The sequence below is a fragment of the Lipotes vexillifer genome, unplaced genomic scaffold (genome assembly GCF_000442215.2).
Source record: "Lipotes vexillifer unplaced genomic scaffold, Lipotes_vexillifer_v1.1 scaffold344, whole genome shotgun sequence".
NCBI lineage: Eukaryota > Metazoa > Chordata > Mammalia > Artiodactyla > Lipotidae > Lipotes > Lipotes vexillifer.
The window spans coordinates 853,632-872,252 of NW_006769585.1; the positions used below are offsets into that span (position 1 = coordinate 853,632).

Below are 18,621 nucleotides of genomic sequence, written 5' to 3' on the forward strand. Positions count from 1 at the left end.
CCTTTCCTTTTTTTTTTTTTTTTTTTTTTTACAATTTTAACCTCTCCCTCTCAGCCAGTTTTTTTTTTTTTCCCAACATACAAATAAGTTCATGTCGCTCCAGTTGAAGAACAAGAAAAAAACAAACCCTAAAAATCCAGTTCTTGTCCCAACTTCTCCATCCAGCAGTCTAATATTTTCCCTTCGCTCCAATCTAAGCTATTTTAACAATCACTCTAAGTTTTGTTTCCATTTCCTCACCAATCACTTATTCCTTATTCTCTGCTACCTGACCTCCATTCTCACCATTCCACCAAAACAGCATTTTCTAATGTCATGAATAGGTACAAATAGGAATATATGAGTGTGTGGAGAGTGTGAATTTAATATGCCAGATAGTAAAAGAAAGTTGTGAGCTTAGCTCTTTCATACATTCAACAAATGTTTCTTTAATGCCTTCCAAATGCCAGACACTGTATTCTAGATACTTGGATACATCAACAAACCAAGGGACTGTGTTCTAGCAGAAGTCAGATCCTAAACAATATATATAACAAGTAAGTATCAGGCTATGTTTGAAGGTGATCAGTGGTGTGGAGAAAAATAAAAAGAAAGCAAGTTATGGAAGCCTGGGAGGAAGAAGTGGGTGGCAGGGATGCACACAGCAATTTTAAAAAGAGAGGCCAGGGTTGGCCTCATGGAGAAGCTGGCGTGAGCGAAGACCCCGGAAGTCTGTCTGGGGAGAATGTGTTACTACCATGCCGATTTAAGTGTTCCACGTTGGTCCCTTCACAGTATTTAAAAATATAGAAATCATTTAAAATCTACTTAAAACCTACTTTAACAGCGGGATGGAGACCACTGTCAAAGAGAGCTTCATTTTTGATGATGTTTCCCACGCCAGGTAACACTTTCTGATCCATTAACACGTCACATAGCATCCGTCCTCTCTGCTTTTTCACTTCACTTTCTGCTCTTGAGAAACTAAAGTTAGGTGAACATACATCTAATTCTTCCATGATTCTTATGTTCTGTTGGCTTTCTGCTGAGTTTCTATAGAAAGGAATAGAAAACACATTAATCATGTGCCTGGTTACAATTCACAAAGTGTCATTTAAAATGGTCTTTGGGGCTTCCCTGGTGGTGCAGTGGTTAAGAATCCGCCTGCCAATGCAGGGGACGTGGGTTCGAGCCCTGATCCGGGAAGATCCCACATGCCGCGGAGCAACTGGGCCCGTGCGCCACAACTACTGAGTCTGCGCTCTAGAGCCCGCGAGCCACAACTACTGAGCCCACGTGCCACAACTTCTGAAGCCCGCGTGCCTAGAGCCTGTGCTCCGCAACGAGAGAGGCCACCGCAGTGAGAGGCCTGTGCACCGTAACCAAGAGTAGCCCCCACTTGCCACAACTAGAGAAAGCCCGTGCGCAGCAAAGAAGACCCAATGCAGACAAAAATAAATAAATAAAATAAATTTAAAATGGTCTTTGATATAAACTTAAACACTTTATGTTAACCAGCTTATAAGAGTTACATGGCCAAACAACGACAACCCTAACAAAACATGTTATTTGAAGAATCTTTTAAAATGATGTTTTATCAGTTATAAACTACTTTTAAAATTTTTGTTTATTTATTTATTTTCACATGTGACATTCCCAAACCCAACTGCAGAGCCAACTTTGCAGTTTTGCAGCTGAAGCAATTTTTAATTCAATCTTTTACCTGATTTCTACTGATGAGTCAAAGAAACAAATCAGATCTTTGGTGAGCTGTACTTCAAAAACAGGAGAAAGTCCATTTTTATTTTTAGACTTAACTGGATTAATCACGAGGAAGCCTTTCATTCCAAAATGAATCCTAGAACAAAAGCAAACCCATCTTTGAGCGGCAGTAAGTATATATGCATGAAATTTTTGTTCCTTCACTTTTTGGAATATAAGCAAACAAATGTTAGTCACAATAGACACTTCAAGGGCACAAAATGATAGCTAATATCATATTTTTGTTAATGGCTTTGTATCCTTATAAAACCAGATATGGCAATCACTTTTTCAACTCACAAAGAAAATAAGTTCCTAGAGAAATAATAAGGCCCTGACAGTAAGCCCAAGAAAACACATCCCTGTTCTCTTTTCTTCTCAGATGAGGTATCTTTTATTCACGCAACAGTCTACTGTCTCTCAGCTTTTTCTCTGATTCAAAGGCTTGGGGTGAGATAAGGCTAAATTTAAATTGCCTATAGTTGGTGTTTTTATGAATTCTACAAAGCCACCAACATTCACATTCCTTACTTCTAGCTACAGTAGACTGGAAATGTTTACCTATTCCAAAATGAGATCTATAGTTTAAGACACTAACTCTTTTCTACCCCCCTGCTTTGGGATAACACAGTGAAACAAATTTTTGCAAAATCTTTCACATTAAAAGAAAAGAGAACAAGTCAAAATGCTATTGTCTTCAATTCTTTTAGTTTCCTTCTACCTTTGTATGTATTGGGAAGAGGGGATTTGTAAATATTTACGGTTAACTTGAAAGCCACAGTGCAGTGATGAAAAATTCATAGCCTTTCAGTTTTTATAGGATTAGCATGTCCAGTTTTAAAAAAAGAAAAAAAGAAAGTGGTTTTACGAGACTTCTGATGATGAAGATCAGAAATGACTCTCAAGATGAAATATTGTTTTCTGCTTTTCAAACCCTTCTCCTTATAGCTTTGTTGAGTTAATAAATATGGCTCTTTTGGCAGCAAATGTTACTGCTCTGTGCCTCTAATTCCAAAGCACCATGTTATAGTATTGTACAAGGTTAACCAGTCTAACTTTAAAGATGTGGGTTTTAAACTCTGTGTGCCCTACTATCAATCATAAATGCATTTTACATGCCCCATAGTTCTTGACAGGAAAAATGTGTGCCTGTAAGTACTCCATAATTTAGCCTATGGAGGTTCAACGCCAGTGAAAGGTGTACAACTGTCATGCCCAGAAGCCATACCTAAAATCTTTTCAGCTGCGTGGATTCTAAATCACTTTCTATAATGAAACTGCATCTACACATAAAATCTCAAAGGTTAAGACCCAGTTCAAATGCAGGAGTAGCCCCAGTAAGAACCCCAAATCAAATAAGTATGCCTTTTTTTGGTCTTATAAATCTATTCAGGGGGAAATGTGCATAAAAATAACTACTTTTATAATAAATTTTATTTTTATGAATTTTTATGAAATAGAAAAATGTTATGATAACTGAGCCCCAATAAACCAATAAATTTTCTGTTTATTATTAAGTACCCTTTATCTTAAACTAAGAAAAACATATCAGTACCATGAAAATTTTCAAGGCACAGTAAATACCTGTACTGTTATATTTCTATCTCTTGATCCTCTCAAGCTCCATCCACTCCCAATCCAACTGGCTACCTGAGACCATTCACTCTGCATAACATGATGGCCTGCTCACCGCGGGCTTTAGGCCTAGCAGGGAGGGGCCTCTGTCCCTTCCTCTGATCCCATGCCTTTTACACAGCTGATTCAGGAATGGAAACCTGGATCAAGCTGGATTCATCAGCATTTTCCTGAGGAATTTATCTGGGACACAGAGAGATCAGTTTCTCGTTAGGATTGGGAGATCTATCATGGGAGCTGTCTACGGTAATGTGTCCTGACATGGGCACCAGAAAAGCCAAGAGAGGCCTGTCTGCAGAGACACAGACGACAGGAGATTTCAGCGGGGAACAGAATCAAGAAATGCAGAGAGTCCTCATAGCGTTTAGTCTTCGCTTCCAGTTCTACCTGAAGCCTGACTGCATTATCTTCCGGTATCAAAAGACACCCATATTCTCATAATAAATAATTACTAAGCTTGTTTAAGTTGGGCTTCTGTCGCTTGCAACCAAAATTCTAATATAAAAATTATGTTCAAACTAAAAATTGAAGTGATAGAAAGAAAATTCCTCTAGTTAGAAATAACTGCCTAAAACAAATCAATAAATAAGACCCAATACTATTTTAACCACCAGCCACATTCTTCCTGGTTATCACTAGCAGAATAACCTGAACATCCTTAACCAAACATAAACAGCATCAAACAACAGTATTGTCACAGGTTCAGATTAATGACAACTACACATGCAGATGAGGCAATTGCTTATGAAAATTATCAAGTGGTCAAAAGTGTCATATGGATACTAGCGTGTAAAATAGTTGAATATAAAGATTGTAAAACTTATGCTGGGAATTCAAAGAAAGAGGTTAGAAAAAGAAGGATATGGTCTTAACCATGTTGAAAAGGAAAAAGGGAGCTCTGCTTCTACTTAGGATATAGAAGCTAAATGTGAATATGGATCCTACCCTAATAAGGAGAGAAAAATCACAGTATTCACAAAATCCCAAATTTTCTTGAGCCCATCAGAGACAAGACATTGCAGGCAGCCAGGTGAAATAAACTCCAAAGAGTGACAAGCCCCTCTGTGGAAAGACAGACACACAAGTTATTCCATCTGGGGAAGAGTACGGGAGAAAGAGACAGCTACTGTAGAAATAGATAAGAAGAAAACAGCTAATATTTTCAACAAACTTTTAAATAGTGTGGCTAGTATGACGGTTTAGAATCTCTGGAGCCCCAGACACAAGGAGAGTGTGCCCTCACTTGTAAGCTCTTTCCCACGGGCATCCACAAGTTAGCTGCCCACAAGTAAGATGTGAGTCATGGCAGGGGACCTGAAAGAGCCACACTTGGTGACGTGGGACCTGCCTGCATGAAACCCTGTCTCCTTGCTTCTTGAACATGCCTCTTACATGAAGCAGAGGTCTTAGAAAGTTTTAAGATGCTCTAGCCAACAGAGAGGTACAAACAAAAAGCTGTCTGTCCCTGAAGGAGTAACAGGAAACTGCCTGCAGGCAGAGGAAGTCTTGTGCCAGGTAACAAGGATAAGCAAGCAGTCTGCCACTGGGGAGGGAAGGAAACCCTTCTGCCTCCAGGCCCAGGCCAAGTGCACTGCTGTTAAGAACGAGCGGAAGCAAAAGCCATCTATCTGCCTCTAGGCATGAGGCAGGGAATCAACTTTGGTGCAGACTCCTGCAGTGATACTCCAGGCACCAGTCCCATGGGAGAGAGCGAGGAAACTCTGACCTAAGGCCACCCACACAGTGAAGGAAGCACGGCTGCCTCAGGGAGGAGAGGGGCAGCAGCCCTGAGAAAACTGCAGCCCTGAGGCCCACATGCTCAGGGCCTGCCCAGAATGAAAGCTGGTCTGGAAGAAACAAGAACCTCTGTTTCCCCATCACGAACCTCTCACTGAGTAACAGGCAACAGCAGTCGGCCACCGGAGGGCTGGGGGACCTGAGTGTGGAGAGACTCCCTTGGGACAGGAATATGCAGGGTAGGTAGTCAGTAGGTAGTTGACTAAAACAATGATGATACATCCATAGAGTAGCACACTTTGTGCACATTAAAAATAATAATGTACATTTTGACGTTGACAAATGCAATACGCATGTTATGTAAAAGGGAAAAATATAAATTAAAATTCCTGTTTATATAAAAATCATAACATGCAATATCATATTATAATTCATGCATATGTAATATAAACTATATATGGTATATATACAATTTATATTTTATCTATGATATTTACAAAAACTGTTGAGTGTTTTCTTTTTAACAGTAGTAATTATGGGTGGTATTTACTTTTTCCTTTAGCTATTTTGGAACTATCTTAAGGTTTTACAATTGGCTTATATATTACTTTAAAATATGGGGAAAACTGCAATAAAATGATGTGTACGGTGAAAAGAAGCAAGAAAAGGAAAGCGGCAGAACTAGTGACCCTGTAGGCTGTCGGGTGCAGAAGGGAACGTAAATGACTGCGGTAAAGATCTCCATATTTTTTCCAGTTACGCATGAAAGCATTATGGTAATTGAAATACAAGATACAAGCTACTATTTAAAAAATTAAAAATATGTATTTTTCTACCTGTAGATTACTTTAATGGTCAGTTTTCTTAAACTGCAAGTGACAGAGACCCAACTCAAAAAGTTTAGGCATTAAGGGATATTTGGTAGCTTATGGAGTCTTAGGAAGGCTGAAGAATCACACTGCAGGAAAGGCAAGAATGTGGCTGGATCTTAGCAACAGAGGGAATTAGGGGCTAAAATGCCTCTGGGGTTCTCTCTGCTTTATGGAGGCTGGCTGTATTTTCCATCACCTTGTCTTTCTGGACAAGCCAACGGCCACCTACAAGTCTTAAGGCCTCACAGCCCCAGCTTTCCTCCATCACCAAGAGCCTAATCTGCCTCAGCTCCAGCTGAGAAAGTTCACAAAAGAACTTGGGCTGACCCAATCGACTACGTGGGAGAGAAAGTTAAGTAAGATTATGCTAAATTCAACTTGAATTCTTTGGTTATTGTGACCAGATGATCAGTTTCCAGAGGAAATGCTGTCCCCAAAAGATAAGTGGGCATGTTGGACAAACAGTAGGTATTCACTACTCTAAAGTATAAAATTTCATTTGGAGTCCTTATCACACTCCAACTTTTCCTAACACGTTATGTGACAGATTACAAAACTATGTTTAAGCTCTAAAACCCTCTTATAAGTAGCGTATCATGGATTCCTTAAAGACCTTTCAGCAAACCAGAAAGATCTGTCACATTATCGCTTGCATTTCTCTTTAGAGGATCATATCACTCAAGCTCCAATAAATTACACAATTAACTATGTATAATGCTTCAATAAAATGGCAAAGCCTCCAAAATATTTCAGATACAGTTTCTGGTCTCTGAGTATGCATGTAATTGCAAACAACTGGAGTCACATAAACCATAAGTTGGAAACACCAGTATTTTAGAAAAGATATTCATTTAAAAAATATATATATATATATAAAGTTCACGAGATAAGCTGCGTTCATTTTGACTGAAAATAGCAGCTTGTCGGATGGACATGTCTGGGTGAACAGAGTTACAAATATATGCACACATAGTACCAGCAATACATGCACTCATGGTTAATAGAGATTCTATTCGGTAGTGGGATTGTGAAGGTATAAATTTATTCTTGTTTGTTCATTGTTTCTCAGTTTGCTCTAATGAGTATTTGATACATATTTAACAAAAAATTAAACATGACTCTTTTTTTTGTTGTTACAGATGAAGAGCTTCTGTAAAGTGTTCAGAAAGAGTATAGGTATTAATCACACCTAACACCACATCTGTGCTCCTAAAATAAACGTATACCAAATCATTTTTATTGTTTTCTGGCACTATTCTGAGCACTTTGATACATCTTTTAGCAACAGAAATAGTCACTGTCTAATTTGTATCTTTCTGCAGTGTGGATTTTACATGGCAGATTCTCTTCCAGAGGGCTAGGCCTGTATTCTACTTTCATTAACAAATGAATCCCAGGAAGATTCATGGCCTGGCCTATAAGATGTACTAAATCCATGGGCAATTTTAGTTGTGAGAAGCTGCCTATTGAGGGAAAACTGTGATCATTAAGCATGTTTCCTACTATCGGCTTTCTAAAGAGCAGACCAGCCTGGTGGGGAGGAAACAGAGGTCAGAAATGAAGACTACATTTCTATCTCACGCTCACAGACCTGCAGCCTTACACAGGACCCCATTTCTCTGACAGTCATCCATCCTCCCAAGAAGCACAGGTTAACATGTTAAATTGTGAAAGGGAATACAGGTGATTTTAGGTTGTTAACTTCATATTCAAACAGCTGATCTGCCAATGATCTTGAACTGTTACATCACATAGCAGTCAAGGCTGTAGGAATCACACTGGTCTCCATCCATGTACTGAGACACGTACTCGCCAGGGATGGTACTAGTTACTTAGTTTGAGGAAACAGCAGCCCTTGTTTAGAACTTCATGGAACACTTGCTGACAGCTCTGCACTGAGAAATGATTCCCCCCTTATCAGTCTGGTGGAGAACACTTGATAAAAACCTCCCTCTCGTGCTATAGAAATAAATCTGCACCTCACAACAGAGAATCAATAACATATCAATGTTTTCAACTATCTTACATGGATCCCATTGTGTCCTACTCTGTTTGGAGCAAAGAATTTTCAATCACATCAATCAATCTATTACCACAATAATGTAGCCTGCAGTAGATCACTGCTGCCTGAACCGGGAGGCGTGTGCTGATGTTATCAATTCCAGGCTGAGAAAAACCATGAAGGGACAACGCTGTCCAGGGACAGCAGCTGCTGACAACGAAGAGACCACGTCAAAGAAAAAGCAATCACGTAAAGTCTGAAGTACTCTAAACATGCAATAGATGAGATGCAATAAATAACAATCACAGAGTCATACTATCTCTTTGCAACCATTATTCACCTTCACTTAGAAGCATGGGGTCCGGTAAGAGAACTTTTAGGCAGGTGAAAACTGTTTAATATCTTAAGGAAACGTTAAAAAAGATTCAAATTTACAGTTTGCAACAGATTAGGCTAAACTCCGAGAAGACAGATTTGACAGACATATTAATCCACAGGCCTTTTTTTGTATGTTTTGCAAAAATCAGATAGGTGATTACATACATTTCGACCTTTTTATCATTAAGTCAACCAATGTGTTAGCAATGAATTTCCATAAGCACTGTGAGACAGCAGAGAACCAGTTACTTCTGTGGAAAGTTTTGAAATCTATAAATAAGTTTCCCTTTCTGTACAAGGCTTCAGAGGAAGAAGAGAGAAAAATGTAAAAATCTAGAGAGACATTCAAACCAAATGAGGAGCTGTCATAAATATAAAGAGAATAATGTCACTAAATGCAATAAATATTTGGTGAAAATTAGAGGGAAAAGAGCACCCTGGGGAGTGTGAGGAGGGGCAGAGCTGTGACGCTCTAATATCCCTTGGGAAGCCCTGCCAGACTGTCATCTTTTTTTAAAAGAAATAAATTGACGAACCCTCCAAGGAACGATGACATCACAATTTATTCGTCTTCTGCTTATTGCTTTCCATGATACAATCTCAACCTCTGGTATTAGAGCTCTCTTAAAAATGGAGTACTTTCCATGTATTTAAATGTGACAGGCAGCAAACTGCAAGAAAAGCCTTCTACACATCTCTAAACATAGAGAGATAAGACGTACTGTACAGATTTACCTTACCGTAAAGCTTTTGGCCCAAAGAACATAAAGAGCTCCTTCCCCAAAGTTTCCACGCCACTGTAAATGTGTCCATTAAACAGTCTCAAGAAATTCTGGCTGGAATTTTTATTATCCATCAGTGCAGCAGCCTAGGAGAAAATACATACACATATGTAAACACACACAAACTCGAAACAAAAATCATAATTTAATTCTTAATGTTTTTGTATTACTTCATGCCCAGGTACATCCAATGAGAAGAATAATCTCCAACAAGTCAAGTAACGTAATCAGCTGTTTACATACATTTTGTCAAATTACTAGGCAGTCATTTAAAAAGAGAGAGGCCATGGCTTCCCTGGTGGCGCAGTGGCTGAGAGTCTGCCTGCCGATGCAGAGGACACGGGTTTGTGCCCTGGTCCGGGAAGATCCCACATGCCGCGGAGCGGCTGGGCCCGTGAGCCATGGGCGCTGATCCTGCGCGTCCGGAGCCTGTGCTCCGCAACGGGAGAGGCCACAACAGTGAGAGGCCCGCGTACTGCAAAAAAATTTTAAAAATTAAAAACAAAAAACAAACAAACAAAAACAAGTAAAAGTGAGAGAGAACCCCAAAGGTAAGAAGCCAGCTTCTGTCAGAAAGGCATTTTACCAGACATAAGGAATGAGAGCTTCAATTTCTTGTGGGATATGGGGGATCAGAGATAAAGCCTGGGGTCCCCCCGAGGATGGGGATCTGATTTGAGGTCTGCTCTTCTCTCCCTCCCCAACTGCAATGTTCAGAATAAAGGAAAAAGAAACCCACTACTCCTTCTCCCATCAGCATGCAAAACCAAACAACATAGTGTCAGAATTACAACATATGAACTGAACATTATCAAGAAGATCAAGGAAACCATAAACATAAAATCTCAGTTCTTCTGTGGGTGAAGGAAAGGAATGGCTTGAGTTCAGATATCCCTTGAGAAGCCCTGCCAACCTATCATTTTTTTTTAAAAGAAATCAATTGACTAGCCTTCCAAGTAACAATGACATAATGACATAGAAAATCATGACATAGATAATGCTCTTTTTCTTAATCTGGGCAGTATGTATACTGGTATCATAAAACTATAAAACAGTTTTAGATACTGTCTGTGAGCAAATCACAACTTTCCCTCCACTTATGTTAGGATGTTACCATTCAGTGATTCTCAGACTTTTGGTTTACAGACATCTTTCAACCTACATATTTAAGATGATATGTTCATTCTATTCTTTATTTGACTAAATTGGTCCTTGTTAAAAAAAAAAAAAAAAGACACAACTGCAGTATTTAGCTCAAAGGGATAAAGGGATAAGAGATGTTAAAAAGAAGAAAAAAAGATTGCAAATTGCTAGGGACTAAATTGTGTCCCCTCCAACACTCTTTACGTTGAAATTCTTACCCCCATTGTGACTGTATTTGAAAATAGGGCCTTTAAGAGGTAATTAAGGTTTAATCGGGTCGTAAGGATGGGACCGTGATCCAACAGGATTAGTATCTTTATAAGAAGAGACACCAGAGAACACACTCTCTTCCTCCTGTATACTCAGAGGAAAGACCATGTGAAAAGAAAGTGGTATCAGCAAACCAGGAAGAGAGCTTCACCAGAAACAACTGGCTGGAACCCTGGTCTTAAACTTCTAGCCTCCAGAACTGTAAGGAAATTAATTTCTGTTGTCTAAGCCACCCAGTCTGTGGTATTTTGTTATAGCAGCCCAAGCAGATGAAAGCATGAACAGACACTATTCTTCCACTACATCCATTCACAGTTGTAATGACTACAGCCAAGATAAGAACTGCGCAATCAATCACAGACTTAGAGCGACCAATGAACGAATGCACAGGAGTAGTTAATAGTGACAGCCTTGCAGTTCTGCACAAACCAAAAAACAAAAAAACCACCCCCCCACCCCCCCACCCCCGCCAAAAACCTGTGGGAGATTCTAGCCTCAGGAACTACAGACACGTGTCACCATGTCCTCAGAACATCTGCCTCTGATTCCTCTTCTCTTTCTTGGATGAACTCTAGTGCCAATTCACTGGACCACCAGGGAAGTCCCAGAATTCGATTTTTAATACTTGATGAGGTGCTTGGGTTTAAAATGAAACGTTAGTATAACCTCTTCCTTGCTCACATGTACTGTGTGCCCCTCTCTCTGGTACTGGAATTTCCCCACTGGAAAGAGGAATCATCTTGAGGTTTTCAAAGTGCCAAACCCAGCACAGTGTTTTCACCAACCACTGTGATGGGACTTAACAAACTAAATGATGATCTGTCTGTGACTTGTGTTTCTCCCTTATTTGTCCATAAGCTCCTGGGGAAAAGCAACTCTGGTGTTTAATATCCCTGGGAGCCTCACACAATGCCTGGAATTCAGGAAACATCTGTGGGATTAATCAGATCCCTCCTTCCCATCTTAAAACTGAGTGTGGCTTTAAAATACAGGGTTGCTGTCTTCCCCACCCATCATCCCCATCTTGCTTTACCTTTCCCAAGGCTTCTTGGCAAAAACTTCTACTCTACCACCTGTTTTATCTCCTTTGAAAATTATTAACACCCTAGTCTCTTATTTTCTAATTATCTTCAATGGAGTGAGGCTTAAATATAGGAGGACCAAATTCTTATGACTACCAACAGCTAGATGGATGTAAAATACTATATTTACCAGAGTTTCCCATAAAGTAAAAAGAACTTTACGGGAACGTTTAGGAAGAGATTAATGTATTTTCAGCGACCAGTCCCAGCCTGTCCTGGTTTTTATTTAAGATGCTTACTTAGCATTTAAATGGCTGCTTTGAAAACATCTATTCCAATACCTTATTTGGGTTTTGAGGTGATACAAAAAGATCTTTTTATCCAGTTGTCTATCACGTGAGCACTTGACCAAATCCCCTGATTCCCAGTACACTATCATTTCTAAAATAATCAGCTTTAGATAATATACTCAGGGCAAAATAAAAAATTCAACTTATAATCGCCCATCTCAAGCACCTGCATATATTTTTAACTGTTTTTTAAAAACTCCATTTAGGGGAAATTCTGGTGTACCAGTGATGGTTTGTTCCATTTATTTTGAGAGCGCCTGTGTACAAACTGGGAAAGGCTTCTGCAATAAACCAAAGATTTACAAGATATTCACTTGCCCTACTGTGGAATCTGGGGTTATCACCTCTTCGTATAAGCTTCAGCTGTCCAGACAAATTCAAAAATTAATTTCCACAAGCCTATTATTTTTGCTGTAACTATACACAATGGCCCAATATATACGTGGCTTTCTCATTTGGGCCCTTATAATCCTATTACAGTATTATTTGAACATTTCACCCTTTTTTTTTTCCTGAAATAGAGAGGAAAATCTCCTTTCCCACAATTTTAAGTATGATTGAGAAGGGTTCACGTTCCCATTTTCAAGTGGCTTAATAATATGAAATCGTCAAAACAACATATATCTTCGGAGACAGCACATGATTTATTGTGCTGATTACCATTTATCCTGCCTATCCATGGATGAACAAGGAAGATGAACTTTTCAGAACAGAATAAGACTTTTCCATAGATAAATGTTTCAGCTCTAGTGCGGTTACATATTTTCCCCAGAGAGGAAGAAAATAATACCATATTTACATTCATAGTCTGTCCTCCTTTTTGTCTCCCACATGCTTTACTTTCCTAATACAACACTTTCAGTAATCAGAAGTCACTTTTCTACCAATTTAAACCATCAAAGAACCTAGTTTTAAAATGGTCTCTAAGCCCCCAAATAGAGGTCTTTAGATCCTTTCATCAAAATATATTCTACAATTTTGTAAGAGCAGAGGCTATAAGCGCCTACTCAGAGGCTAAATGCTTTATACACAATATGAGGGCGCCAAAAGATTACACCCCTTCATAAGGCAATAGGTCATGCCTCTGATAAATGGGTCTGGTGAGAAAGCCCTGATGTGGGAGAAAAAGGAACAAACAATTACCAGGACGTTTACTTTACATCGCTAGGCACTAAGCTAAGAGTTTTATATGTCCCCTAATCTAATCCTGACCAAATAAGCAAAGATGTAAGTTATAAGCACCTCCAGCTTACAAAGGAGCTGGAATTCAAAATCAAGATAATCATATGTCCTTTTCTCTACATCACCCCCAATACTTCGTTGTTTGGTGAAAGCTCCAGTGAACATGGAAAGTCATCTCCCTGAGTTTCCTCATCCGTAAGACTTATCTGTTCTCTGTTGATCCTTGTTCCATGACTCTATATAATGTTGAGTGCTGATAATAATGATCCTGAGTCATTAAGGTGAAACCATTATCAGTATCCACTGAAGAAGGTAAGCAAGTACTATAATGCAATTTTAAAACCCCTTTTTGGATTTAAACAAATAAGCTTCATCTGGCTGGAAAATGAATCTCTGTGGATTAGCTCCTTCATTTACATACTGGCAATAAAAATGAGCTATGATTCTTTCCCCCCACTATGAAGAAGGGAAAGGAGGGAGGAAAACGTTTACTATGTGGCTTCATGATTTTCTTGTAATAGGAATTTCCATTTAACATACATAACAAGATACATACTCATAAAGAAAGATTCTGAACTGCATTTATTTTTAAATCCTTCATCAAAACTACTTTTGCACTATTCAGAACTTTGCTCTTCTCCGTCCATTCAAATGTTTATGAGACGCCTACTCTGCTCCAGGCACAGTGAAGGGCAGATCAAGAAGAGCAGGAAGAGGGCTTCCCTGGCGGCGCAGTGGTTGAGAGTCCGCCTGCCGATGCAGGGGACGCGGGTTCGCGCCCCGGTCCGGGAAGATCCCACATGCCGCGGAGCGGCTGGGCCCGTGAGCCATGGCCGCTGAGCCTGCGCGTCCGGAGCCTGTGCTCCGCAGCGGGAGAGGCAGAAGAAGGGCAGGAAGAGCTAGCTACATGTACCAAACCTTAAGGAGTGATGGAGTAGCCAGAGGATCATGTTTCAAATGAAATGAATACTTATAAATAAACTCTGTTTCCTGTCCTGTTTTGTGAAAGGAGATCGAAAACTTATGCAGATTACATACCAATTTCACTACAATACTGTATCCACCCAACAATTAAAATCGGAGGATTGACTCTTCACAGCTCATTAACCAGACATGTTCATTTATATTCCAATGTTGCTTTGTACCATAAGGTTCCAAAGCTCCAACAGAGTTTTATGCAATGTGCTTACAGAGTTGCATAATTTTATGCTGACAAGACAGTGGATCAAAACTCAGAGAAATGATACAGCGCGTGCAGGACTAGCGAATGCCAGGACCTTCTATGGCTGTAGCCTTTCTTCTTCACAATGAGGATCGCTTGTCACCGGGAGACGTGCCTTAAAACGTGTTCTCTATGGACTTGTCAAACTGCAGCAAAGAGGAAGGCTATATGCCACAGTAACTGGTTCATTACGGCGGTAGCTACGGAGGTGTTTTTTTTGGTACAATGATTATCTGGAGTTTAAATCATTTATTTTAAATAGACAATATTTCTTTAACTCTCCTTTGTATTTTTCCTGTTTACTGCAATATAAAGAAGATTGTATGCAGTTTTTTTCAACTGCTGCCTTGTGAAAACTAATGACTTCAAGCCAGTAGCAGACACCTTTAAATAGCTTTAACTCTGGCATAAAGGCCTAGAAAATACGGGATCATTACCTGTTACAGTAATGATCACGCCAGAGATCTGTGACAACCCACCATGTTCTGATGCAATTTACTATGGATCGAACAACCCTCTAAAATGCAAAGAACCCTTCATGTTGATAAAGATTATTATTTTTTTAGATCAAAGGCCCAGAAAGTGAAGCCATGGCAAAATATTTAGAATATTCCCAATAACCACAAAGGGATTATTCATTCCATATTGATTTTCAAAGCCAGCTCCCACAGAACCAGGTTCCTGAGATCCCAATCATAAAGACCTTTTCTAACATTTAATACCTCTTTATGTCAAGGTATTAAGCATAACAGCTTTATGTTCAAGGCTTTTTACTTAAGGGGTATATAGCTCATTTAGTAATGCTGCCAAGGGATATTAATTGCCCAACCATTGACTAAGCATGTGTATTATATTATCGGGCTGCACTGTGAACATGGGAATGGTAGCCATTAGGATTATCAAATTAGGTAAGAGAATCAACCAAACTGAACAAGACTAAAAATGGTGGCAGACACAGCCAAAAACCTAAGGTCTCACTTTGCTGATTAATAAGTAATCACCACTATATGCTGAGCAATATGGTGTTCCTGACAATGAATCAGCCATTTTCCTACTGAACCGTTTATAACTGAGGGGATCTATGGTTAGGAGTGTAGGCTTTGGAGTCTGAAAGCAGGGAGGTCAAACCCTGGTTCATCCCTACCTAGTCATGTGATCTGGGGCAACTTAATTATGTAAACTCACTCTGAGCTTCACATTCCTCCTCTGTAGAATCTGGTTAATCCTTTATCATTGGGTTATTATTTCTTGTAACAAAATGAAATGCAACAGTTCTTCAAAAGCACTTTATGCCTTGCTACTAAAGAGAATCACAAACTAAAGGGAATATTCATGCTGTTTGGGCCTAAATACCAACGAGGTGATGTGTAGTCAAAACATTAAGTGGGATTCTCACAGAAGGAAGTTTATCTAACTCATCTTTGTATCCTCGGGAGCAAGCTTAAGACCTAATACAAAATATATTATTGTTGAATGATGTCAGTGATGATATCTGTAACATGTCATGCCATAGTTACCAAGCCCTACTGTCTTTACTTCCGAAATAGAGACTGTTCCCTTCTCTTTATCTCTGCCCCCAGCACCCTCCTCCAAGGTCCAGGCAGGCCTCCCGGGATTCCTACAGTCCTCGTGTAACTGAGGAAGCTGCATCTACCCTGCCTTTCCTCCACTCTTTTTACCTTTGCAAGGTAGAGTGATCTTTTCAAAGTGTCAATGGATCTTATCACCCTTCAAAGGCCCCCCATTACTCCTAAAATGAATGAGAGTCCCTACCCAGGTCTACAAAGATCCCCAGCGTCTGACTCCGACTCACCAATCCCAATCCTGTCTTATTTCAAACCACCTTCCTTCTATCTCATCCTCTCTTTTCCAGCCACACCAGATTTCTTTCGATCCCTCAAGTATTCGCAGCTCTCTTCCTTTGCTATTCTTCTGCCTGAAGCGTTCCGCCTGCCAACCTTCAGTTCAGGTCTCCTCACCCTTCATACCTCAGCTTAACTGTTACTTTCTCACCAAAGCTTTCCCTGAACGTCCTGTAAGTTCTTATGGAAGCGTGTATCTCTTCTTTAGAGAAGTTATCAATTTATATTTCTTTCTGTTCTTACTTAATGAATGTCTGTGTATCTACCCAACTAAAGAATAGACTCCAGAAGATGGTGTTAGTTTTTGTTCCCCAGGTTCCTTGAGTATTTAAAATTTTGTTGAATGAGTGATTTTTCTAAACATTAATATTCTTAAGAGACCACTCAAGATCCATCTCTGTGGTACCCTGAAATGATTTTGAGAGAAACGCTACAATAAAAGAATAGGTGCAGAGTACTAAGTGACATATAAAGTCAAAAATAAATAAAATACAAGGGCAACTGGAAGGAGATGCAAAACTTACTCTTTTTCCAAGTTTGAAAATTTATTTTCTCAGACTGAGAACCTCATTTCTTTCAAGTTGTAAAGCAGATGCTAATTTCATAGCAGGCAACTTTCTCTTCCAGGACCAAAGGCTATGATGCAGCTTTGCAGGAGAAACTTAAGTACAGCGCAATACTGCATATGCATCCATGAAATACAATCATCCGTACACATCTAAAGGGCTTTTAAGGCACAATGGCTTAATCAGAATATTTTTAGTTCTAAATTCTAATTTAGTTCTAAGTTCTAAATTCTTACCAAATGAATATCACACCACCTGGAATGCATGCCTGAGTGGCAAGAAGCTGTGCTACAATTTCCTTTAAAAAGCAATAAATCCACTTAAGGGAACCAAAAATGGGTTTCACTGCCCCTTCCTTAGACGGCAATATTGAGTTGAGTGGGAAGGTTGGTGCTAAATCTTCTATGTGAAATTTCAGAATTATATATTAGTTGTGGTACATTTTCAATTGCAGATTAGGCAAGCGGAAAGCTAGAATTTTATCCTACAAAGCTTACTGTCTTAAAAATGTGAAGACATGCCGTGGAGCGGCTGGGCCCGTGAGCCATGGCCACTGAGCCTGCGCGTCCGGAGCCTGTGCTCCGCAAATGGGAGAGGCCACAACAGTGAGAGGCCCGCATAACGCAAGAAAAAAAAAAAAAGAACAGCACTTGTAAGGGAGTAAGGGAAGCAGTATAGGGCACCCAAAAGACAAAAAAAAAAAAAAAAAAAAAAAAGTGAAGAAAAAAACGTCAGGGTTTGCGGAGACCTGATAACATTAACAGCAGAAAATGCAGCTCTACACAGAAGGAACCACCTTTCGCTGGGCTGTAAGGAAGTTAAGCGACCTGGAATAAAACACCTTCCATCACTCCCCGCCCGGGCCTCTCCACAGCAGCCTCAGCCCAGCAGCCCAGCGGCTCTCAACTGCGCAGGCGCAATAGCACGGCCTTCTCCCTCCGGTGAAGTCAAGGTCAGCTTTCGGGAACGCGGGGCCCCAGGGAGCCTGGGCCAGAGCAAACAGATGACACTTTGGACCCTGGAAACCCAATGGGGTTTTTATTCCACTTCGCCCTGCTGGTTCCCTCGCAAGATATAGGAGCGGCTTACCTGTGAGGAGCCCGCAGCCGCAGAGGCCGAAGGCGGCGAGCCGGGCCCCCCCGGGTTCTGCAGCGCTCGGCCCCGCATGTCCGTCACCGCCTGGCCCGGGCGCACTCGCGCCCGAATCTTCTCTCCATTGAGAGTACAGCCCGGTCCTTCCACCATCTCCGGGCCGCCCCGTGCCCCACTAGGCTGCACGGCCCTGCTGAGAAAACTGCCGCGCAACCTCACGTCTGCGCGAGAACGTACCTCGGCCCCGAGGAGATTCAAATCTCCCGCGCGCCCGGCCCCGCCCCGGAAGCCCCGCCCCCGTCCGCGGGCAGGGCTCCCGGGCGCAGGCGCAGTGGCTCAGCGCCCCGGGCCCGGACGCGGGATTGCAGGGAACGAAACGTGAGCGTTGGCGCTGCCTATCTGCCACCCACCGGGGCTGAATCGTAAAAGCGGAGGCATTTGGAACCTCAGAAGCTCCAACTTGTTCTTTGCTTTGAGGTTTTGCCTTTGTCTTTGAGCTGCTCTGTACACCCACATTTTGGACCTTATCCTCTTATTCTGTCCTAAAATCCAAGGTTGCCTGGCAGGCCTTTGCTTGCCCTCTTTGGACGTGGGTGGGCGCAGAGGGAGTCAGGGGAGGGTTTTAGAGCAAGCAGCTTTTGCTTTTTCTCTTATACGTTTAGCATGTCTTAGAAAACGTGGCCTTATATGCCAAATGTATTTTAGTGTGTATATTAAAAGCCTCTTCATTTTTTGATAGCTGAACTAAGCGAGACCCTACCCAAAT

At 40.7% G+C, this 18,621-nt stretch overlaps 1 protein-coding gene across 1 annotated transcript in view; it reads right to left on the reverse strand.

Moving 5' to 3' along the window:
- NEIL3 (nei like DNA glycosylase 3) overlaps positions 1-18,008 on the reverse strand; it is a 41,269-nt gene extending 23,261 nt beyond the window's left edge. The window contains exons 1-4 of the mRNA XM_007445651.1: positions 17,853-18,008; positions 9,105-9,232; positions 1,703-1,837; positions 819-1,032 (exon numbers count right to left, since the gene is read on the reverse strand). Of these exons, the coding sequence (XP_007445713.1) occupies positions 819-1,032; positions 1,703-1,837; positions 9,105-9,232; positions 17,853-18,008 (633 nt within the window). The remainder of the gene's footprint in view (positions 1-818; positions 1,033-1,702; positions 1,838-9,104; positions 9,233-17,852) is intronic.
- Between the last annotated feature and the right edge of the window lie 613 nt (positions 18,009-18,621).